Source organism: Lycium ferocissimum, chromosome 7, assembly GCF_029784015.1.
Source record: "Lycium ferocissimum isolate CSIRO_LF1 chromosome 7, AGI_CSIRO_Lferr_CH_V1, whole genome shotgun sequence".
In the NCBI taxonomy this organism is placed as follows: Eukaryota; Viridiplantae; Streptophyta; class Magnoliopsida; order Solanales; family Solanaceae; genus Lycium; species Lycium ferocissimum.
In genome coordinates this window covers 6207625-6232371 of record NC_081348.1, presented here as the reverse complement: position 1 = coordinate 6232371, position 24747 = coordinate 6207625, and the positions used below count along the sequence as shown (strand labels likewise).

At 37.0% G+C, this 24747-nt stretch overlaps 2 protein-coding genes across 2 annotated transcripts in view; both read right to left on the bottom strand.

Moving 5' to 3' along the window:
- Positions 1-233: 233 nt before the first annotated feature.
- On the bottom strand, positions 234-6561 carry LOC132063188 (large ribosomal subunit protein uL1c). Its single transcript, XM_059455644.1, has 7 exons — positions 6211-6561; positions 4358-4537; positions 4201-4255; positions 3008-3135; positions 1078-1161; positions 670-795; positions 234-589 (listed from the first exon to the last, which is right to left on the bottom strand). Exons 1-7 carry the CDS (start codon positions 6520-6522, stop codon positions 455-457), a joined length of 1020 nt encoding a protein of 339 aa, XP_059311627.1. The 5' UTR covers positions 6523-6561; the 3' UTR covers positions 234-454.
- Positions 6562-15343: 8782 nt separating this feature from the next.
- The window catches only part of LOC132063187 (structural maintenance of chromosomes protein 5), a 30689-nt gene continuing 21285 nt past the window's right edge, over positions 15344-24747 (bottom strand). The window contains exons 22-30 of the mRNA XM_059455643.1: positions 22497-22613; positions 22330-22407; positions 21358-21457; positions 21225-21279; positions 17973-18021; positions 17811-17898; positions 17660-17732; positions 15789-15892; positions 15344-15698 (exon numbers count right to left, since the gene is read on the bottom strand). Coding sequence (XP_059311626.1) covers positions 15637-15698; positions 15789-15892; positions 17660-17732; positions 17811-17898; positions 17973-18021; positions 21225-21279; positions 21358-21457; positions 22330-22407; positions 22497-22613 — 726 coding nt within the window. The 3' untranslated portion in view covers positions 15344-15636. The remainder of the gene's footprint in view (positions 15699-15788; positions 15893-17659; positions 17733-17810; positions 17899-17972; positions 18022-21224; positions 21280-21357; positions 21458-22329; positions 22408-22496; positions 22614-24747) is intronic.

Genomic DNA, 24747 nt, shown 5'->3' with positions numbered 1-24747 from the left:
GATAAATAACCAATCTCTGCATTACTCTAACCAGCAACCAAACGACGAAGATGAAATAACTAAATTCTGCATTACTGTAACCATCAACCAAACAACCCCTCAGAGTTTATTCTCTCCATCGGTTTGTTTGCACAAACTCCGAGATGACCACAAATTAGAGAATCTTGCAGTGTTGGAAACTTTTGAAATGTAAGTTAGCTCCCCTTTTTGCAAATCGTAGCATGAGATGTACATTAGCACCTAAAGAGAACTCAATTTAACATTAAATTGACAAAATCAAACGAGATTATTTTTTTAGCAACTGTGCCTATGAATGCTTCCACAGTGATATTGACAATATGGCGTTCGATCTCCTTTCAAACTCCAACTACTTTGTATCCTAACCCTCTCAAAATGGAAGCTGCCGAAGAAGCTAAGTAGATGATAGAAGATACAATATACATGTGTAGGTCAATTAAGCATTCGGAAGCTTGTACTCGAGCATCTCCCTTACATTTAACCGAATGGATGGCCCCATCGACGAACATACATGTGCACTCTTCCAATAAACACCTTTGGCGCCTGATGGCTTGTTTGCTTCTACTGATTTCTGTCATTCAAAGAAATGTAGTTGAAGTAATTTTAAACGGTATATTTAAACTATTCTGGAAGCTAAAAGATAAAAGTTACCACTGCTGCAATGAAGTTTATGATTAGATCTTCTTCCGAGAAATTTGCTTTCCCAAATGGCAAGTGAACAATTCCAGTTTTATCTGCTCGGTATTCTACTTTGCCCTTTTTGAATTCTTCAATAGCCTGGAAAAAGTACAAGTTTACATACTTGAATACATATTCGAGGAGCAGAACCCCACTCAAAACCGAAAAAAGGCCCAATGAGTGAGTCATCGCTACCTACTCGCTAATCACGTTGTTTTACATTTTCTTAACTCTGAATGACTTCCAGCTAGGATATGTATTTTTCCATTTTTCATTTATATAAAGATCTAGGCATTCCTCCGTTACAAATAGAAAGTTGAGCATAAGAAAGAGAGTATTCTGATTAACTTGATTCACAAGCAGAAAATACTCACACTTTACCTGAGGTATATTTGTAGTGACAGTACCAGCCTTTGGGTTTGGCATGAGTCCTCTAGGTCCCAGGATCCTACCTAAGCTAGCAACCTGCGACAAATAATAGAGAAAATATCCATATGAATGCACAAAAGAATGATGCAAAATGAGCCACAGATATGTTCGAGTAAATAAAACTAATTTCTAGACAAAAGTAACTTTTTCTTATAAGGTCAAGCATTATTAATAAAGTACCAAGAAGGTACAGGAACTACAGTAAACAACAAAACACACCGACCAATAGACTATCAAGTAATATCAAGTAACCCCTGCTAACAAACTTTAAGTCAGCAGAGGTGCAACTCTTTAAGACAACTCAGCCAGCCTTAAAATGGAAATAAGGGGAAGGGGAGCCTCTGTGATTTATCACTCAGCTTAAGCTAGAATCAATATTTCCATCCATCCTGCAGCATTACTAGATTTATGATAGAACAAGATGGACCATATTTCATGCAATATACAATGCGAAAAATGTTTCAGGATATGGAACTTAAAGCATGGAAACGTCGAGCACAAAACGAAATTTAAAGATTTAACTTTTTTAGAAAGAAGGTTTGCTTCGAATATATGTACTTTGATGACTAGCCAAATTTCGAGGTCGAGGAATTTTAAGAGTACTAACCTAACAAAAGGTATGAACAAGTGTACACTGAATGACGGAGAAAGACGCGGAGTTAGTGATAGAAACTTCTGTGAGAATTCAGCAAAATTTGTACATCTCATTCAACCAAATCATTTTTTAGCTGTGAAGTTTTTTCAGAAGAAAAGGAGAATACAGCTAGAGCTTTTCACCAGGCCATGTGAGTTCGTTCATAAAAAGCTACGGATTGTTAAGTTATATAGTCAGGTTGACAAGGGCCAGACACATGCACAAAAACTTTAGGTGTGAAAGTGTGGCTATTGGTCATAGAAAAAGGGCGAGTGGGAACCTCTGTGATTAATCACTCAGCTTAAGCTAGGCTCAATATTGCGGTTGAGGAATTTTAAAAGCACCAACCTAGCAAAAGGCTAAGTTGCGTGCACTCTTCGTTTTTGATGCCGCACCCGTCTCGAAACAGGACGGGTGCGGGTGCGGGATACGTCTCGTATACGGTCAACCAACTTCGGACACTTTGACTGGAGTCCACAGAAAAATTTGGGGGGGAAATTGAGATTTTGATTTCTCAAATAAAAGATAAAACAGATTTAAGACATGGGAAATGGCATACCTTCAATATTCTAGTCCTTTTGTCTCATATTCGTTGCTTCATGTTTCTGGCCAAACAGAAAGAAACCAAGAATTCAAGGGGTCGTGTTCTTTGTAGCTCTATTTTTATAATTTTGAATTTTCTTAGTCGAATCCCCGCACCCGTATTCATATACCTAGATCCGCACCCCCGAATCTTAAAATTTAGATTTTGCCGAATCCGACACTCGGATCATTACCCGTATCGGAAACTCGCACCCGAGTCCGAGCAACTTAGGCAAAAGGTATGAACACGTGAAAACTGAATGACGGAGAAAGACTGCAGAGTTGGTGATAGAAGCTTCTGTGAAAATTTAACAAAACTATGTTTCATTCAACCAAATCATTATTTTAGCTGTGAAGTTTTCTCAGAAGAAAGGAAGGACAGCTAGAGCTTTTCAACAGGCCATAGCTACGGATTGTTGCAGTATATACTCAGGTTGACAAGGCCCAGACGCATGCACAAAAACTTTAGGATTGAGGTATGCTGAACTATTTGAGACGAAGACAGTCACTCTTTGCCTATTGCAAACTTCAATATGAGATTCACAAAACCAAGAGACAGAAGTTCATAGGCTGGTTGTCGAAGTGAGTATAAAAATGAAAAAGGAGATCAAATTGAACACCAAAGGCAAGTCAGACAGTTTTATTTGCAAAGACTATAAGAAACACCTTAGGCATCATATCTGGTGTTGCAATCAATTTGTCAAACTCCATAAATCCTCCCTTTATCTGTTCTATCAAATCCTCTCCACCCACTATATCAGCTCCTGCATTTTTCGCTTCATCGAACTTTTCACCTGTAGAATTTTAGCTGCAACAAAATTAGCATACCAAAATAGTGACTACAATTCCGAGGAAATATTTTAAGATCAGAACGTTCTAGAATACCATCGAGACGACATCCCAAATACAAAAAAGCCCAGCATAGTGCATTCAGTAGATAGGGTCACTAAAATTAGAGAAACAATCACACTGAAAAGGAAGATCCATAAGTCTATGATCATCTTTTTTAAGAAAAGGAAACTCTTCAAATTCTCCTTTTTCTTTGGAGTGTATTAAGAAAACTGTAGGATGCAAGTTATAAGTTCACTAGACAATCTGATTAACCAAGCCCTAATTTGGGAGGACAACCATATCTGCTATTCTAGTTTGCAGAACATTTCCACATTATCACACCCAGTTACTTGTATCACATGTTCAATTTTGTTAAATGACATTTTCATTTTGTTAATACAAAATAAAAATGACAATATTTTCTAGAAGCAATAAAAGGAGTTCACTAACAACCTTTTTTTTATGATGACATGGGAGTTCACTAACAACCTTAACAGATCAACTATTAAGGAATCTACTTTCCTTGGTAGATTATATTTATGTCTTCACTTCTCCCACCGCTGCATGAAGAGATACAGTTTCTATTATGCAAACTCAAAAGGCTTAAATATGACTATTAGAGTGCAACGTCATTGAAAGGTTACACCAGTAATTCATGCATAGTACTTTTTATGAGTTGGTCTTCAGTTATATTTAATCAAGAGACATCCCAACTTTTACATTTGGAAGATTGTCTTTGGTAGTCTAGAGAAGAACCAGATATGACTTTTTTATGTGCAGTGGTAAAAGGCGATGGATTTCATATATATTAACACATATTTACAGTGCGGTATATTCCCTTATAGATGAGAGATCACTCCAGTGACTGCAGGAAATTAATAATAGTTCAGATGCCAACTTTTTCTTCTAGCTTTTCAAAAAGCATGCCTTGCTTTCCAGAGCATTAACGACACAATCTTCAGAACAGAAGACCAATTTATTTGGCATACTCTCATGATCGATTCACACAAATATATCTTAAGGAGTACCTTGGGTAAGAACAGCCACTTTAACAGTTTGACCTGTTCCCTTGGGCAAATTAACCTGAAATAGAGAAGTCATCACAATTGGAGATACTAATATACCACTAGACACTCCATATAAACTTTGAAATAATGATGATGAATGAAATCTTCGAAAACTTACAGTTGCCCTAAGCTGCTGATCGTTGTATTTTGGGTCAATATTAAGCCGGAAATGGGCTTCAGCTGTTTCAACAAACTTTGAGCTAGCTGTTTGTTTGAGCAGTTCTATAGCCGTTTTCAAGTCATAATCTTTCTTGATTTCTCTTAGTTTTTGAATCTCCAAGAACCTCTTAGACCGCGTCTAATTGTTATGGAAAAAGAAGTAACCAGTTTATGAGTAAACAGATGGAGCAATAGGTAACTGAGATAGAGGGAGAAAGAGAGAATTTTGATGCTTGAGGTAACAGCTACAGGAAAAGTATATCAGAAATGTAGTTTGAAAATCAATACAGATGATATCTCAAACAGTTCAACTTCTTCACCTGTACAGTGACATCCATTATTGGTCGAAAAAATACAAGCACATGCAGAAACATCTGAAATGTTCAACGGACGACTGCATATTTCTTCAGATATCTTACTACTAGGACAAGGATAACATGAGGTAGCTCAAATGGTCTAATTCAATCCCCCTACACCAAGGTCTAGCATTTGCTGCATCAAAATTTGATTGTTCACCGTTCCTTCTTGATCTTTGCCATCATGATTCCACTTTTTAAAGAAGAGTATTACACCAAAAGTAACTTAATCTGAACCCTCACATGTTTGGACAGGAGGAAGATAGTCTACATTAAACAGAAAAATAAGATAAACTTGTCCTCCAATACAAACAGGAAAGTACTGGTCATGGAAATACTTCCTTCATAACTTGTCAGCAACTGCAAGCATATAAAAAACTAGTTTCCTTTCAAATGATGCATTGGGTAAGACTGGGAAATTGTGACGTGACTTGCCAACCACAATATAGATACAATCTTCCCTTAATACTATTTCTTTCCCTTGCTATGATATTGTAATTCACGTATTACTTAGTTCCACTCCCTAATCTTAGTAAAATTATAATTTTATTGATGGTGTCCGAGCAAGCTCGTGCACCTCAATTTAATCCACCGACTACCTGCTACTTCCCACTCAGACCACCAAGGCTTAGATATGCTACGAAAATCACCTACTATTATAATGAACTACTGAATTATCTCGTCATCGCACCAAACAGACCTTCGGGGGTTAAATCAGTACAGACCAAATTTACATAAGCAAACAAATTCAGACAAGTTCACCCATAAAAAATGAACGAAGAAATTCCAAAACAGGTCATATTGATAGTAACATCACCACAAAGATCAATAAATACAGAACTTTAGCAAAACCAACATATGATACAAACCAACAAAGACCCCTCTGTCATCTAAGTTCTAACATCATAACATTATTAAGAAATGGAGAGTTCCTACATACTCTATCCTCTTTAGAGGCAAGAAGTCATTTTCATAGTAATACCATCACAAGAATCAAGAATTACCCCCCCCCCCCCCCCCCCTCCACAAAAAAAAAAAAAAAAAAAAAAACGCAAAACCCCACATATCGCACGAGAAAAAAACAAATCTTTCATATCTAACATCCATAAAAATGGAGAGTTTCTACATACTCTATCCACTTTAGGGGCAAAAAAGTTATTTTCATAGGAATATCATCACAAGAATCAAGAAATACAAAATTTAGCAAAACCCACATATAAAACAACAAAAAATAAAACAATCTTTCTTATCTAAAATCAATAAGAAAAAGATGAGTTTCTCCACAAACACTCCCTCTCCATGGGCAAGGAAGTTACTTTCATAGTAATATCATCATCAGAAGAATCAAAAACACAAAAAATTAAGCAAAATCCACATATAACACAACAAAAAACAACAACCTTTCTTATCTAAAATCCATAAAATCAAGAAGAAAACAATGAGTTGTTCAACATACTCTATCCCTCTTCAAGGGCAATGCAGCTTTGCCTTTCTTGGGCTTAGAAGTTGGAATTGCAACAGCAACAGCCCCTTCTTCTTCTTCTTCATCAACAGCAGCCTCTTCAACCTCAGCTTCAGCAGCCATTGCTGCAACAACAACACCTCCATTTTTCCTTTCTCTATATTGGATAATTAGTGGATGCAGACAAAAAGATTTGTGGGGTGTTAAAAAGAGAGGCTTTGGTTTAAAAAGTAGAGAATTGGGGTTGAGTTCTTGTGAAAGAAGTGAAGATAGAGTGAGAGTAGAAGGTGTAGCTGTGGAAGCCATTGTTGTTGAGTGTGAAGGGATTGTGGTGAATAATCAAAATTCATTTATATATGCCTATCCATTTGTTGTATGTTGATAATGAGATAAGAGAGGTTGTCTAGTAAGGTATATTATAGATTTACCCATTTTGACCCAATGAAGTTAACAGAATATGTGATTTGACCTACTAGATTTTGATTTATTTACATATAGGTCCTCTATTGTTCCTTGGGAGAGGATGAAAATACATCATTAGGGGTCGTTTGATTTGCGAAGAGGATAGGGAGGCATCATAATATTAATAGGGCTTGTTTGGTGTAAAAACAAGTTAAGCAGGGATTAGTTATACTGAAATTGGTTATCCTGATATTATATCTTATTGAAATTGTTTAGTTTGTTGTATTTAAAGTAACATGCATTGCATAATTTCTAAAGAACATTGTTTGTTTACAAGCATACCCTCCAGTTTATTTAGTAGAAAAAGGGTTTGAGGGACCTCGGGGCTATTTGTGTCATTTTCATTGTTTTATCATGGGATAACTAATCCTGAGATTGTATTCCATCCCAACCAAGGATAACTTATCCTGGTACTTTTTTTATTAGTGGGACAACTTATTTCAGGATTAATAACCAAACGAGGGACAAGGCGATACTAAATTTTTATCCCAAAACTATTTTTCGTATCCATCATGCCAAACGACCCCTTGGATTATATATGAGCATTAGAGTATTGTAAATTACCTGATTAAATAATTAACTTTAAGAATTAACAATCAAAGTGAAAATGAACTTCACTCGATAATGGTGAAGTTTTAGAAAGTATACACGCAAAACATATATCTTACATTAATTTGCATGATATAAACTCTCAATAGGGATAAAATTCAACCTACATACCACATTATAATACAATACAGTTGTGGACAAGACTTGTTAAAATTTGTGTTTATTTGGTTTCCATCTACCTGGAAAAAGCATACGACAAAGTCCCAAAGAAGATTCTATAGAGATGTTTGGAGGATAGAGGTATTCCTGTAGCTTATATTAGGGTGATTAAGGATATGTATGAAGGTGCTAAGACCTGGATCAGGACTATGGGAGGAGATTCGAAACACTTTCCAGTAGTGAGGGGGTTGCACCAGGGATCCACTCTTAGTCCATTTTTATTTGCTTTGGCAATGGATGTACTGACGCGACACATCAGGGAGATTTCGTGGTGCATGTTATTTGCGGATGACATCGTATTGATTAAGAAGATGCGAGGCGGAGTTAACGAGAGGCTAGAGGTTTGGAGACACAGATCCTTGAGTCGAAAGGTTTCAAGTTGAGTCGGAATAAAACTGCATACGTGGAGTGTAAATTCAGTGACGCGACTCTTGAAACGGACGTGGACCTGAGACTTGACTCACAGGTCATCCCCAAGAGTGGAAGTTTCAAGTACTTAGGGTCAGTAAGGTAATTGAGAGACTGACAAGGAAGTGTCACATCGTATTGGGTGGGGTAAATGAAATGGAGGCTGGCGTCCGGTGTTCTGTGTGATAAAAATGTGATGTCAAGACTTAAAAGTAAGTTCCACAGAGTGGTGATTAGAACGACTATGCTTACGAGGTGAAGTGTTGACCAGTCAAGAACTGACATATTTAGAATATGAGAGTAGCAGAGATGAGTATGCTGAGATGGATGTGTGGCCACATCAGGATAGATAAGATTAGGAATGCAGATATCCAGTACAAGGTTGACGCCAGAAGTGAGGCTGAGATGGTTTGAGCATGTGAAAAGGAGAGGTGTGAATGCCTCGGTAAGGAGGTGTGAGAGGTTGGCCGTTATGGGCTTGAGGAGGGGTAGCGGTAAGTTGAAGAAGTATTGGGGTGAGGTAATTAGGTAGGACATGGCTCGACTTCAGCTCACTAAGGACATGACCCTTGATAGGAATGGTATTGAGGTCAAGAATTAAGGTAGAAGGATAGTGAGTAATCAGACGCATTTTCTTTTCCATTCCCGGAGTTTTAGCATTATTCTTGTATCCTATTATTCTCTTTTATTAGATTTTTATTACTACATGTTGTTTCTTTAGCCTCGGTTACCTTATTATCTTACTATTATTTTACTTCTTCTTGCTATTGTTTCTTTAGCCTTGGTTACCTTTGTCACGCCCCGAACCATCGCCTGGGTGTAACACGGCACTCGCGATTATGCGTACGTGACCGAGCGAACCAATCCATTTGGCCGAATCAACGTGATATCAAACATACTAAATGCGGGAATACACTGACACATGCTGATCTACTAAAAGTCTGACTGAAATATCATAAATGTAGAAATACTGAATAAGTCTGAATAAGTAACTGACAAGGCTCACACCAAAAGATGCAAAACATCTGACTGACTGGACTATACTCTACGAAGCCTCTAAAGAGTACTGAACTACTAACTATTTAGCGGGACAAGGCTCCCGACATACCTCACTGACAGAACTAATATAAAGACTGAAAGTATGATAACACCCCGAGGGAACTGGGGCTCACTAAGCAGCTGATACGAGAAGGAAAATGATCGATACTTGAAATATTAGAGAAATCGATAGGGGCTGATTGTATCGAAGAAGGTGATGAGCTAATATCAGGAGGGGATGGGCTGTTTGGAGCTTCATCAAGTGGTGTCGAGGCCGCGGAGTAGGATATAGAAGTAGAAGTGTCGAATTGTGTGTAGAATGCTTTGTGCAAAGTCGAATCTGCTGGACACAACATACGCGTTTACGATGGATTTAATTACATCAATGTAGAGGTTGTTTGGAGAGTAAAAAATTTCTCGCCGTACGATCAAGATTAGTCGTAGTTAGGCGGAATGTTTCTCCAAAACTTCATTAGCCGGTGGCGTAAAATGTTGCTTCAAAAATTCATTCAAAGTTGTGAGATGTGAACTGTTAGAATCTGCAGACAAAACATCGCTAGTAGACACATAAGGTAAGACAAGTTCATCAAAAATCACATGCCTCGAGATAAAAACTTTCTTTGTTTGAGGGTGATAGCATTTATAGCCTTTGTGAAGTAGACTATATCATATGAATACACATGGGAAAGTTTTGGGTTGGAACTTATTCCTATTTTGTCCTTTAAGGTACGGAAAACACACACGCAACCAAGAACCTTCAAGGTATTGTAATCCGGCGTCTTTCCATATAACTTAGAGAATGAGGATTGCATACTCAATGTAGAGGTAGGCATTCTATTGACTAAAAACGCCGCGGTCATAAAAGCTTCAACCCAAAGAAACAATGGTAGATTTGCATTAAAGAGTAGAGTCAAGCCCGTCTCAACGATGTGTCTATGTTTTCTTTCTGCTACTCCATTTTGTTCAGGAGTATGTGGACGAGAAATTTGTCTTTTGATACCATTCTAAGCCAACTAAGTAATAAAATCTAGACTGTTGAATTCTCCTCCCCCATCACATTGAAACACTTTAAGTTTCCTTGAAAATTGATTTTCTACTAATTTGTGAAAGGTCATAAAAATGGGTAGAAAATCAGACTTCTTCTTTAGGGGGTAAATCCAAGTAAATCGCGTACAATCATCAACAAAGATAACATAGTATTTTATTCCTTGTGAGGAAGCAATAAGGGTTGGTCCCCATAAATCACTATGTATTTGTTCTAATGGCTCAAGATCTTTCTTATTTGAAACTTGAAAATACAACTTACAACTTTTTCCCATTTGTCAACTACTACAAACTGAAAAGTTTTTATTCCAAGTCTTAACATCAATCATCTTATTGCTATGCAGAAAAGTAAGAATTCTTAAGTGTGGGTGTCCTAGTCGTTGATGCCAGATGGTGTCTGAGTTCTTCTCTATTTTCATAGTTGCCAAAGCTTTATGTAAACTTTCTTCCAATGCGTACAAGTCTTGTCTTCTATTCCCTTTTGCCAGAACTATTCCCATTCTCTTGTCCTTAACAATAAAACCCTCATCAATAAACTTAAGAGAGCAAGCATTATCTTGAACAAATTTACTAACAGAGATAAGATTCTTTTTTAGTTTAGGCACAACGAAAACACCCTTTAAATATAGGTTCGCTCCAATATTTTTATCTCCAATATGTGTAATTGGTAGTTTAACACCATTTCCTACCATAACCAAATTAGTTCCCTTAAATGGAGATGAATTTGTAAGAGTACCTGAAGTGTGTACCATGTGATTGGTCGCACCTGAATCCATGTAGAGATGATTATCACGTTGATCACCAAGTGATATAGCTGCTAGAGCTTGGGGTACTTCTTGTTGTGCCTGATAAGAGTAGTCCTATCTATAGAAACAAGAGAGTGTTGCATGGTTGTTTCTTCCACAGATCTGACAAGCATTATTCTTGGAATTCTCTTTCGGGGAACTTAGTCCAGTTGATTGTGTATTATATTGCCTTTGATTAAATCCTCCTCTATTGCCTCTGCCTCTTTGATTTCCTCTTCCTCTAAAGGAATTTCCACGACCTCTTCCTTGAGTTTTCTGTGCCATGAAAGCCACAGTTGAATCAAAATTAGGTGACGGTGTTTGTTCCTCTTCGTCTTCCCTCATGTCAAACCCTCTGAGGGCAGTCACAAACTGGCTAAAAGTAGGGTATGGTGGTTTACCCAACATTACAGTGCAAAGGGTCTTGTATTTGCTCCCAAGTCCTCTAGCAAATTAATGACTTTGCTATCTTCATCCGATGGTTTGTGGATAGCCATGAGACTATCACAAATTCCTTTAAACTCCTTGATATATTCATCAATGGACTTGGATCCCAGTTTCACAGTTTGAAGTTGTTGCTTCAACTGAAACTCTTTATCTTTGCTTGCTTGTAGGTAAGTATCCTCAAGACAGTCCCATATTTGTTTTGTAGTTGAGCATCCTATAATAAGGAACATTGACTCTTCTGTCATTGTTCCAGAAAGCCAACTTCGAACAAGAACGCCATGTTCTTGCCATTCAGTGAATTTTGGGTTTGGACTCTTTTGTTCTTTCTCGTTGGACTCTTTTGTTCTTTCTCGTTCTCTATAGTATCCAACGGAGGATCGTCATTAACGATTTTGTCAATTTTCAGAGTCTGCATAAGCTGAAGGATTTGTGTCCTCCAAACAAGATAGTTTGATGGTTTTAGTTTAATTGGACAGATTGAAATAAGTCGGTGAAGTGAAGTGGGTGAAAGGGCTAGGGCGGTGTTGGAGGAAGATGACATGGCTGTTTTGAGAGGAAGATAAACTTCAGGATCATTTTTAATTGAGCCTATGCTCTTGATACCATGAAGAAAATAATAATACAGTAGCTTAAAACTCTTCTTGAATAAATTACACGGTACATGCTATGTGTATTTATATAACACAACGAAGAGCCCTAGAGGACTACAAAGTACCAGACGTGAACTATCTCTATTAGGATACATAGTTTGTATAGACAAGACTTCCTCTAGTCGGCTAAGTTATTAACTAATACATACTACTGTAGGTTAGAGGTTTAGGAGTCCTTAACCTTATCTAACGTGGTTGTCTTACAGGTCCTAGCAAGAAGAATCGTCAACCTGTAAATCGTTACCTGTATCGCGAGATGCAAGCCCTGGGCAAAAAGGATGTCAGCACATTTGAATTGCACTGGTATGTAAAGCAACTGAAAGAAAGAATCATAAATGTTGAAACTGAACTGATAACTGATAACTGAAATAAGGAAGTAAAGATATGAATACTTCCTGTTCTGAATGAGGAATCACCTGTTTATCTGAGTAAATAATCTGCGGCCTCAGGCCCAATATATATATGCGCAAACTGCGGCCTCAGGCCCAAGTATACATATACATAACTGCAACTTTAGGCCCAATACCACAGGTGTTCATCATTAAACAATTTACATAAAAGAACTGAGAATCATGCTGAAAGATACAACACTAACATACTGGGCAATGATTCACTCAGACATGTATTCGTGAACTGATTATGGAAACTGAAGCTTTGACTATTTATAAACATGCTGAGTATTCTAGACTAAGACTCATGGGTATCTAACAGGAGTCTATATCAATTATGTACTGAGCTCACAACGTTCGGAATAAAAGTCATAAACGAATTACGAAATTAGAGAATAGAAGTTCTGCAACTATTCAAGGAACTAAGCTTAACTATATTTCTGAGACAATTAGTAACGTTGTAAAATAATGTGGCGTAACATTCCCAAACGTTGAGAGTTAGCCTCACATACCTTAATTCCAGCCTTTGAGTGTAATATAACGTTCGTCAACCCTTTCAACTTTAATCTATAGCAACACAAGTCAAAGGGATTCCATATTAGTAATAATATCCATGCTTTGGTCACCTAAGCATTTTATCAAGCACTTAATGGTCATAAAGCTCCACAACCTTCATTAATGGTGTTTTCTTCACCCAGTTCCCATTCTATTACTTCTAGGTGATTCTACAATCTCAATTTGATGAAAGTAACATCATTCTTCATCATCTATATGACTACAACAATCCTAAGTTAATAATCCAAAACCCTAACATAGTTCATATGTTACTCTCTATCAAACCCATTTACGATTCTCCCAAGAACTCATTAATTCACAACTATAAGTGATTAGAGAGTAGAAGTATTACCTTTTGAAGTTCAATCCTCTTGAATTCAGATTCTAGGGTTCTTTTGTCCAAGACGATGATTCAATCGATAATCTATGGAATAGATTAGGATTCTAGTGTTGATCTTTGTTAGATTGATGTAATAATCAATGGGGTTTGAGTAAGAACTAACCTTGGATGCTTTGTGGAAGCCCTAGGGTGTTTTCTCTCCAAAAAGACGGTTTAGAATAAAGTGGGAAAAGTTTTTCGGAGTTTGGTACATATAAAATTCGAAAAAAAGACGTTTTAGGCATAATTTGGTGGTGCACTAGGCCTATATTACAGGACCTGATGAAAATTACATTTTTATGTGATTTTGGCTTGGCGCGGCACCCTTGGCCATTCTGACAAAAGATTCGGTAAAATGGGCATAACTCGTAGCACAAAGCTCTGTTTGGGCTCCACAATATACCGTTGAAAAGCTATTTCAAAGGGCTACAAATTTCATTAAGTTTTCTCAACTTCTCAACGGATTTTTACAAAATTGGGCTGGAAGGAAGACGTATCGAAAGCTAAGCCGATTCTATCTAATCTTAAGTGCCTTACTATTTTCCATCTTGAGACGATCATATGTCCTTGTTCTAATCTCTGATAGGCCTGTTCCTTATATGGTTGGAAAGGTATTTCTACGTACTTCAACTTTTATTAAGGGTACTTTCTCAAATTCCTAACTAATAAAGGGATTACGGTTTCCCGAAATAGGCCTGTCAACCATTTTCGGAAAACGTTCAGACCTTCAGTTTTTCCACTTCAGTTTTTCCACTAAAACTCCAACGATACGAGTCTAACCTTAGTTCTGAGATAAGGGATGTAACAACCTTATTCTCTTATTTTTGCTACTGCCTCTTTTTCTTCTTTCTTTGAGCCAATGGTCACTCAGAAACAACTTATCTTACCTTCTCAAGGTAAGGTTTGCATACATCTACTCTCCCCAGACCCCGCTTTTGTGAGATTACACTGATATATTGTTGTGGTGTTTATTTGGTTTATGGGACAACAAATGTTCAGAATAAAGTTTTTTAGGAGAGGGTGAAAATAATATGTAGGGCAAATCATTTACACTTATACCGGTTGTTTCACCATAATTTTTTATAAAAGAAACAAAAATTGTTACTCACCGCTTATAAAACTATCAACTACTTCAACTCTTTATTTGAGAGTTATGTTAGTTTGGTGAATTAAAGAGTTGCGTTAGTTTGGTGCTTTGATTTTAATTTATTGTTCATTCAAGGGCTTAGAATTGGAAAAATCGTTGTCTTGAAGGATTTTAGTGGAGGAAATTGAAGATCCACATTGTTGAGCTTGAAACTCTTGAATTTGGAACTTGAAACTCTTGAATTTGAAATTTCTACTTAGAGATTTGTTATTTAATCTTCAGTTTTAGTGCTATTGTTGATTCTTTTGCTTTAGTTATCTTTACTACTTTTGCTGTCAAATATTGTTTCTTTTCTTCGATATTTTCATCTAGCTTCTTTTACTTTTGTATTTTTCAAACATGTTCTGGAAAAAAAAAATTCTTAATTCGAGGGTGTATCAAAAACAGTTTCTCTACCCCACAAAGGTAGGGAGTACTTTTGGGAAATTCGTACTTGAATTTAATCGCATGGAAAGCAGATTGAGATGCATTTGATCGCACTTCTAAGCTGAAAATCGAAGAAGAAACACTTGTTGCTGAATGAGTGTGATGTTGGAGTATACAACTCAGCACTAGTATACTTGAACAACATACCGTAATTCCAGTGAAATGTTTTAAATTCACTTTTTAAAAATATTTGCTACACATTTTTTGAACTACTATCAAATCAATTTCCTTTTAATTCCAAGCCTTGGAACTATGGTCTTCAATCGTGGAATAATTTGAAAATATGTTGAAGAATCCGTTCACGTGTTTGGGAGGTGGAGGAAATCTGGTTTGTGTAATTTTTGTTATTTTCTTTTTTGCGTCGAACACCAGGAGCAACAATCGAATTAGTTTTCTCAATTTTGTGCGTCCCTAGCTGGTTGTTGCTGAAATAAGAGGAACAGATGGAAGATCTAGATCTTCATATGAAAATAATATTTAGACAAAAATATTCGCAACATTAAAATAAAAAAATAAAAATAAAAAAGTTTCTTTATCTAGTCTTGATAGGGACACTAGAAAGGAAGACATTCATTTTATCAAGTAGAAAGAAAGACATTCATATCAATACAGGAGTAGATATAGATATCTTCTAGAAGTAAACAATTTCTGAATATAAACAGACAATGGAGGACAGGTTATTGTGGAGTTCGAACAGAGGGAATACCTCTACGTCACTATAAACAAGGTTAGCCTGCTATGAATTATGCGTACAAAAGAACTATGCACTTAAGAATAAGAGCCAGTATAGACAGATTTTTCAAAAACAGTAGCTGAGCCACCATGATTCAGCTTTTAACGGGGCAAAAGAAGATCAACTGAAAAATTGTAAATTTTTCTTATAGATAGTTCCCGGTCGAATCTACCACGAGTGTTGCTGATTCTAGTCAGCGGCAACAGAGGTTAATCCCATCACAGACCTCCAGCTTTCTCCACCACTCCAAACTGCAATTTAGCACCAGAAGAAAGGCATTTAGTGCGCGATTTATGTTATGACTACAACCATATGGTATTGGTTAAAAAGTGGTAGAAAACCTTTGGATGGCTGCTCAATCCAGGGCCCATTCATTACAGTCAGAATGCTGCATGCTTCACTGTATTCAAGATTTGGCAGCAACTTTGGAGTAAGCAAGAAGCACCTGCAAACGATTTGACAGAATCAGAAGAAAAGCTGGATGTTTTAGTAGTAGGACAAGGACTAGAAACATCAACTTCTCCAAAATATGCAGGGGAATCGGCATAACAGTCAATGACCACCCAACAAAATAAACCAATATGGATTCACGTTAATATGAGAAATCAAAAACTGTGCATGCATAGAGTAGTTTAGAGTTCGAGACTTGAAACAAAATATCTCGTCCATAAAAAGAACAATTTGACATTTCTCACCATAGACGGGTTGGAAATAAATGGATCCCTTGTATTTATATCTGCGTCCTTTATGCAGAAGCTTGGCCATCAGTGGTGTCTATGCCCGTCTGATAACACTTGCAAAGGGATCTCTCACAAAGGACTCACCATATTTTTTATTTTTTAGTTTAATCCATCATCATGGTTATAATAACCTCGTCATGATGGGGGGTTTTGGTTGGACCTCTACCTATATATATATATACACACACACACACAGAAATATCTATTACATTTACTAAATGCTGATTACTATAACAGTTTTCTGCCTAACTTTGTTAGATGCACATTCGATGACCAAGTTACCAATCAGATACTAGAATCTAACTCAAACAAGGGAATTTAGTGTTTAGCCATAATACAAAATAAAGAAGAAATATGATTATCAATAATTCGAAGTTAACAGGGGCATCTGCATGGTGGGTGGCAGGATACAACTATCAAAATACTGACTTCTCGAAGTGTAAACGGAACTTGTTTGATTACTTCAAGCAGAATTTCAAAGTAGATCACCGAGGAATGCGAATGCAATATACAAAGAGAAATATTAATGAAAAATCTCCTTTTACAAAAGGCATAATACGTAAACAGGCACTCACACTTGGCCTAGCTAGCAAGTTAGCACTTCAACTTTGAAAATGCACATATAGACACCTCGACTTGTCCACACTGTGTCTCATGGACACCCGATGCTGACGTGGCACATAAATTTTGGAGGTGTCTAGATGATCATTTTGTAAGTTGGAGTGTTCAACCGACACAGTGGAGACGAGTAAAGGTGTCTAGACTCTAGATGTGCATTCTCAAAGTTGGAGTGTTTAGTTGCCAGCTGAGGCCAGGATTGAGTGCCTGTTTATGTATTATGCCTTTACAAAATCATTACCTTTGTCACAGATATAAACTACTAATTCTAAGAAGTCTTGCATGATTTATTTGTGTGTTCTTAAAGTTTAGGGGTAATGCCGCTATCATTATTTAATAAATATCTCCTTCCGAACAGATGTCCCCATAGCTTTTCTTATGGCATGAGATTGTTCTGTTCCGGTACTGTAGTGAATAAAGCGGGTTAGCCCTTGTTAACCCGGTACAACAAAGTATTAGAAGAGAGTTAGTACTCATTTAGTTGATCTCCTTTTCGAAGCCATGTCTTTTGTCATCTGAACCAAGCAGTTCTAAAACAATCTGGAGACCTTCAAATAAACTTCTTCCCCTCTTAATCTTAAAGAAACGGATAGGCGAAATTGCTGCAGATTATACAAACTCCATATTCGTCCTACATCAAAGGTCATTCTTAAAAACTAAATTTCATGAAGAGGTAAAAACAATCGGCAGATATCTTCCCAGAAATCCCAAAGATGATGGTTTTTCAACGATTGGAAAAAGCATACACACCGAGCTCATTTATCACAAGTACATAAGCACATAAATTGCTGTTGTTTTGACATGATAATGGTAAAACGATCATGAGAATAGAAGAGCAAAGAGAGTTCTCTTACTGCGGTGTATTGGGTTGGCTGGCAGCTCTCACTAATTGCTGAAACATTTTCCTCTCATTGATAGGATCCATTCCTTGAAGCACAAATGTACAAAATGATTTCTTGCATCCAGTTCATTAAGAATAACAAATACTGAAAATATATAACTAACCTTGATTTATTTCATCCACCACTCTAAAGGGGCAATTTGTAAGGTCTTGCAAAGAAACTAGGTAAAGAATAGTTGAAACAGATCGTTCCTGACAGGATATTGTATAAGAAGTTAATGCACCAATCGAACTCACAGATAGAAAAAGTGGGTTAACTGACATACTCCTCCAGATTGGTGGTGGGCACTTAGAACTTGGAGTTGCCCGGTCTCCCTGGTTATAAGGATACAAGAACAACAAACTGTAAGCGAGCCATGGAGAACCAAAAATAAATAAACAAATAAATAACCCAAATAGAACGCATCATTCCAATTTACAGTAAGGACAGTATAGTGTAAATATAGGATGACATACACGCCTATGGGTAGGCTTTCCAGAAATAAGCCTCCTCATGGATGTCGATGATATGCACAATACATGCAGAAAAAGAATAGAATTCTTCTATAGATATTTAATGCACCTTGGGTAGGGTACTGACCCATTAAACAGTTAGAAACACGGAAGTCTTTCACTCTGCTCTTTCTATTTTCTTTGCTTCACCTATGGTGCAACAGCCTATTCAATGCCAGTGGAAAGCTGTGGCCCTGGATGTCTATGCAGAGTTGCAAGCATTGCTTGTAAATAAAGTAAGGGGGACAAATAACTACCAACGGTGGATATGAGACAGCACAAGTACAGACTGAATCATTTCATCAGTCATAACACTGTTAACACTTAATACAAAGAAGAAAGGGGAGAAATAATGAGGATCAATCACCTTAGTCTTACAAGCTTCATAAATTTTAGAGGTAAAATTGTGACAGCTTACATGAAGGAAAAGTCGAATGTTGGAGATATTGTTATCAAAATTACGGAAAAGAAGTGCGGGAGACTACAACGTTAGGAGCGCAAGTGTGAGTTGCATTTCTGCTGCATTATAGAAACTTGCTAAACACAAACTTCAAGAACCCAACTACTTGCAGATCCTAGAAAAGCATAATATGTTGGAGATTAGGGAAAAAGTTGAGACAAATTCCCGGGAACAGCCAAATTCAGTTAGATATTAATGTCTGAAGCGAAAGAGGAAGTTGACGTCTCAGAACAAATAAAAAAAATTGGGACATAGTTTTTGCTATAGTTGCCGGAAAGTCTACTTTAGTCCCTTTGTGAAGAAACAGGTAAAGACTCCATAAAAGCTACAAGTGCATATTGTTAGTTTTAAAGACTTCCACAAAGTTATGTCAAAATTTTCTCTGTAACTTCTAGTTCCCTCTTATAATTCTGTGTAAGAAAATGCTCCCTCTCATACTCTACTGCACTTGGGAAGTCATAAAACGTGTTACAAATCCAAATGCAAGCAAAAAAGATAAATTCTGTTCTTCTCATGAACCCATTTGTCAAGTACTGTCGTATGTTCAGTGTGGTAAATCTCTAGAATAAATTTTAACTATATAGTCTTACAATTTTAATCAATTATTTCATATTTTTGTGATCTGTAGCCTCCACCACATAGGATGGTTCCACGTGTTACAATAACCTCGTTAGTTTATTTTGGTGCTTTGATATTCTTGTCCGTGTTGATTCAAGAATTAACAGAGTTATTCAAATAGCCAATCTTAAGTGTGGTCTTACTTGACCGTGTAAGAAGAGAATTAAATAAATGCACGACAATTATGGGCATCATTCAACCTCTGATTCCATATATGAGATATACGGCAACAAGCGAGGGGCATATAGGCTAGTGAATCTGCTTAAAATTAGGGTCAGTAATAACCCATGAATCTGCGAGGTTTAGAACTCAAAGAGGGGCCATTAACCAATTTTTTATAGAAAAGTCAACAACAACAAATTTTTATAGACAAGTCGAAAGAAAGAATACAAAATTCTAATTCAACTTCACAGAGTAACAAGATCGAGACAACCACTTCTCCAGCAAATAAGAGATATCTATCAACGAGATAACATTGTTTGGAAAGCAAAACCTAACAAAAAGGAGCTCCGTCAAGACCATGAAGTGAATGCTAGCTGTCAGCTCAAGAATCTTGTGATAACAAAATGCCAGAACTTTTTATATATGGGTTGAGCTATTCATGAGCCCAACAGTGAGGTGTCTTCGATGATCCGCAGCATCAGATGGGCAACAATTTGACAGCGCTGTCCATTTTATGTTTGTTAAAATATTTTACAAACTTTATGTTTTCTTGGCACCAACCTCATTACATCCAAAATACTTGCTTTCTTTGAAAATTATCTTCTTTCTTCCTAACCCGTCGCTGTTGATTGCTTCTACCAAAAAACTTACTTAAACATGCATTTCTATTACCTAAGTGAATTTGTCTTCCATTAGAGAAGTGCAAACTAAGACTAGAACCCCCACCATTCTACCTATGTATCAATCAAACTCCTCCAGAATGCAAGAGCTCTGTATGGATATAGAGAGATATTTTAACTACAGTAGAATTGTAGTCCTTCAGAAATAAGAATTAGAGAACTTCTCCAAAATATTAAGCACTGATTTAGGCTATAAGCCTGATATAAATATATCATTTATCATATAAAGAGATGCCTTTGGGCACCAGGGCTTTGCTCTAGTGGCAAGGGCACTATGTGTGATGTGTGTGAGGCGCCTGTCACGAGTTTGAACCCTATTGCGGACAATAATGCCGTACTTGAGTGGAGAAGTGAAAAGGAGCCGTCCATTTCAACCGAGTTTCGAACCGTGGGCCACATGCTCTCAGGGTTTTCTCAGTTATAAATTAAAAAAAAAAAAAAAATTAAGTGTTGCATTTGACTTGGATGTACACAAACAAGGTTAGCTAATAATTGTCATTAGCACTGAAATTTACAGCTACCTTCTTCCTGACTAGTGTTTAATTGGATAACAAGATCAGAGAACTTACTCCAAATGTTGGCATTTTAGCAGATTAGATGAGAGAACAAGGCAGAATGTGGAAGGCAGCTCACTTACCGCATTCTTCAGGTAAGCAGGAAAGAGATTTTATGTATCTAATATCCCTATCTCGGAGCACAAGAATCTCTCCTACTTTTTGCATATTTTTTGGTATCATGAAGCGCACCTGACGTTATAGATGCTAGCGAATTTTTTCTTTGCTTTGCTCATAAGTAAAGCCTATGATTTCTCTTCCTAAAAGATCATTTGAAAAATAAAATAGGTACAAGAAAAAATAACAACTTTAGGTTCAGTACTATAATACTGAAAACTAATTTATATGGCATCAAAAGACACATAATGATGCTAGTGCACGTTGTAACATAAGTACTTCCCATAGGTAGAAATTTAGCACTCATTTTCTCAAAAGGCAAAAGAAATAATGATATGAAACATCTGTCTCTTCCCTGATAAAGGACAGTCACAAGAGGCCAGAAATCTCAATTGTTCAGACCTCAAAATAAGGAAGGATCAGAGCCGTAATTACCTGAATTTGACTTTAATTAGTATCCCATATTTGTCAAAGTCCATGTCATGCTCATCTGAAGAGAGACATTGATCAATACAGGTTAACAAAACTTCCCAAGAAGTAAGTTTTGCAAGGACTGAGGTTAACATACCTAATGAAACTTCTCCTGCAACAGCCATTTCTTGGAAATTGCGGCTAAAAGTCTGGTTGATTTGAGAAACAAGACTTCTTAATGTTGGTAACCACCTTTCCTGCAAAATCCTAGAATAAGAACATTTTTTTGGTACACTATCACAATATGTCCCCAGTAGAGATAAACACCTTGTAATTTTACAACCACAGCCAAGATACTAGAAAGATAACGAAATAAAGGAGGAATAATATTTTCCTAATTCTCTACAATTTCTGATACTTTGACCCGATTTTTTCCCACATTACTTAATGGATCTCTCATCCAAAGAACCTATTGCCTTTCCCATTCTCTGAAACAACTTATTTTTGTTATTCTTTTTGTGTTTAAATAACTTGTCATAAGACATACTGGTACTAGGCAATATTTAAAAAAACATCAAAGTGTTACAATTCTGAATCTTTCTTAATTAAGCTTTTCGATGAAGCAATCACACAAAACAGCTAGGTCAACCTTATGAAGTAACACAAGGATGGGATAGGAAGGGCTCAATTGAGTGCTCTTCAACTGATATCAGAGCAGGGCAGGTAGATATATTTGTGTCAAGGCTAACCTTCTCCTATCAACAAATTATTTCAAGTGCTTGGCCAAAATGAAATTAACCTCGCAAATGAGGGGACATGTTGTAGACCAAACAAGTCCCCTGCTCTAACAGCTTCAGCTCTTAGATAAGGCGGTTCACCCATTTAGTAATATTAATGGATATGTAGCTTTTAGATGAGGCAATTCACTCTCTTAGCAGTATTAATGGATACGTTTGAGACCTTGAAAAAAGAGATACCATTTGCAATGAAAGTCAACCATGTATTACTATATGTGAAGTGAGCCATTGTAGGGTTTAATAAGCAATTGCTTCATATACAACAAGCTGGCTAAAAACATTACATTCACCAGGTAACTACCGAAAATGCTAGTGAACCATAAAACGCTAACCTTTAAAGCATTAATTTCATTAATGAGGTTGCTTAACTTCTCTTCTTCCATCTCTTGACTCTCCGAAAGAGATTCTATCTGGAAAAGTGCAAGACAAAATTAGATGCGATCACCATATAGTTCAGAAGGTTAAAATGGATAAGCAAATACAGCAAACAGGAAGTTACTTTTTTCTGACGTGTTTCATACTCTTCTAGAACATTATGGTTCAGGAAAAGAATGGAGTTGGCTTGAGAAATGGTATCTTGAATAGCCGCATCCAATTCCTCAATTGTAGATGGCATCTGCAAGGAAAGAAATGAATTAAATATGCAGGCAACCCTAAGAACCGCGAACATTAGATATGCAATATGAGACGATCAGAACATAAGAGGCATACCAAATTGATTGATTAGAACACAAAAGAAACAAATCCTACCCATTTGGTGAACAGTCCAATCCAATCCATAACCCAAATATCCATAGTAGTAATTCCAGCAAATATCCAAATATCCATAGTACTAAATCCGGATGGATAGTACTAAATCCACAGCCGAAAGGCATGTGGTGTGTGGAGGAATATAATGAAAGGGTGGGATGCTTTTAGGGATAATATTACTTTTAACGTTGGGGATGGGAGTAGATTTACATTTTGGGAGCAAAAGTGGTGTGGAGGTTTGGTGCTCAAGGATTAAATTATCCCAATAATGTTTATTAAGTACTCCCTTTGTTCCAATGTATGTGGCACCGCTTGACTAGTCATAAGGTTTAAGAAAGAAAGAAAGACTTGAAATTTGTGGTCTAAAACAACACCTTAGAAAGACTTGAAATTTGTGGTCTAAAACAACACCTTAGACATTTATGTTTCTGGCATGTTGTCAATCTAGAAATCATTTCATTAAGGGTAAAAGAGAAATTTTAAAGTTCAGGTGTTTCTAATTATAGAAAGATGGCATTCTTTTTGGAACAAACTAGAAAGGAAAGTGAGTCACATAAATTGGACATTATTTTGTTACCAGTTAATCATGAAAAAAAGGGCAGCCCGGTGCACTAAGCTCCCACTATGTATGGGGTCCGGGGCAGGGCCGGACCACAAGGGTCTATTGTAGGCAGGCTGAAATTTTTTAAAATTATGAACTCTCTATCTCACAGGCTAGGAGCTGCATATATTATACGCTCCTCCATGAAGCTTCTTCACATGGAGTTGACTGGTTCATCTATCAAAAACTTTTGGAAAGTGGTAAACTCATTTTTTTTTTAAATCCAATTTTTTCAGTAGGTTGTATAGATAATATCCATATTTGACCCATTTTAACAAAAAGAATCAGTTATCCAACCCATTTTTTATTGGGCGACTTGGTTGGATACTTGTCTTTTATCCACTTTGCCGGCACTACTACTAACCATATCTCTCGTAACAAAATCATTTTTTTACCCTTACACCTTCTGCATTCTTTTCTACTGTCACCCTAGCTACTGTAGCCAAAACTGTAGTTAAAGTCAACCGAATGTATCTTCCTGGGGTACTCTTGTCTCCAAAAAGGTTACAAATGTTATTACCCTTCTATACATAAGTACTTTGTCTCAATAGATGTAACCTTTATCCAGACATCACCCTATCTCCTACCAAATCCACTAAACCAACAAATCATCCCCCCATTCTTCCCGTTCCAACTTTTGACTCCAAATCCTCCAACTTTTCCTCCTTCTACTACACCGCATTATGTCTACTCGAGATGACTTCGATCAAACCCTCTGCCAGTTCAGATGATACTTCTGCCCATGATACAGGCACAGCAAGTTTGTCGAGTGACTCATTGCTTACTCTAAGGGCATGCCTTGCTTTGATCTACCACTCATCAAATGAAGTTCTTCCTGTTGCTCCTCGAAAGGTGTTCAGGCTACTCGCAACACTCGTCCTGTTTAAAATTTCTTGAGTTACCACCGCTTGTCACCTTCGTGTCATGCCATTCTAACAAACTTATCCATTGTCAAAGAGCATAAGACTATGGAAGAGGTGATGACTCATCCAAATTGGCGTCAGGCTATGATCTAAATAATTGCTCTTCATAGTAATGATACTTGGGAAATAATTCCTTTACCACAAGGAAAAACAACAGTTGGATATCATTGGGTGTTTACTATCAAGATAGATGCTGATTATAAGGTTGATCGTCTCAAAACTAGATTGGTAGCCAACGGATGTGCTCATATTTGTCGTGATCTCCAACAGGACAGATTGCATCTGCCTGACGCCTCCATATCTCCATGTCAAACTGTCAGTCATATTCCATAAGCCCATCTATCAGTTCGATATCAAAGATACCTTCCTTTATGGCAAACTCGCTGAGGAGGTTTACATAGAGCAACCTACAAAGTTAGTTGCTCAGGGAGAGAGTTTGTCAGTTAATAAATTAGGGCCGATCTTTGTGGTCTCAA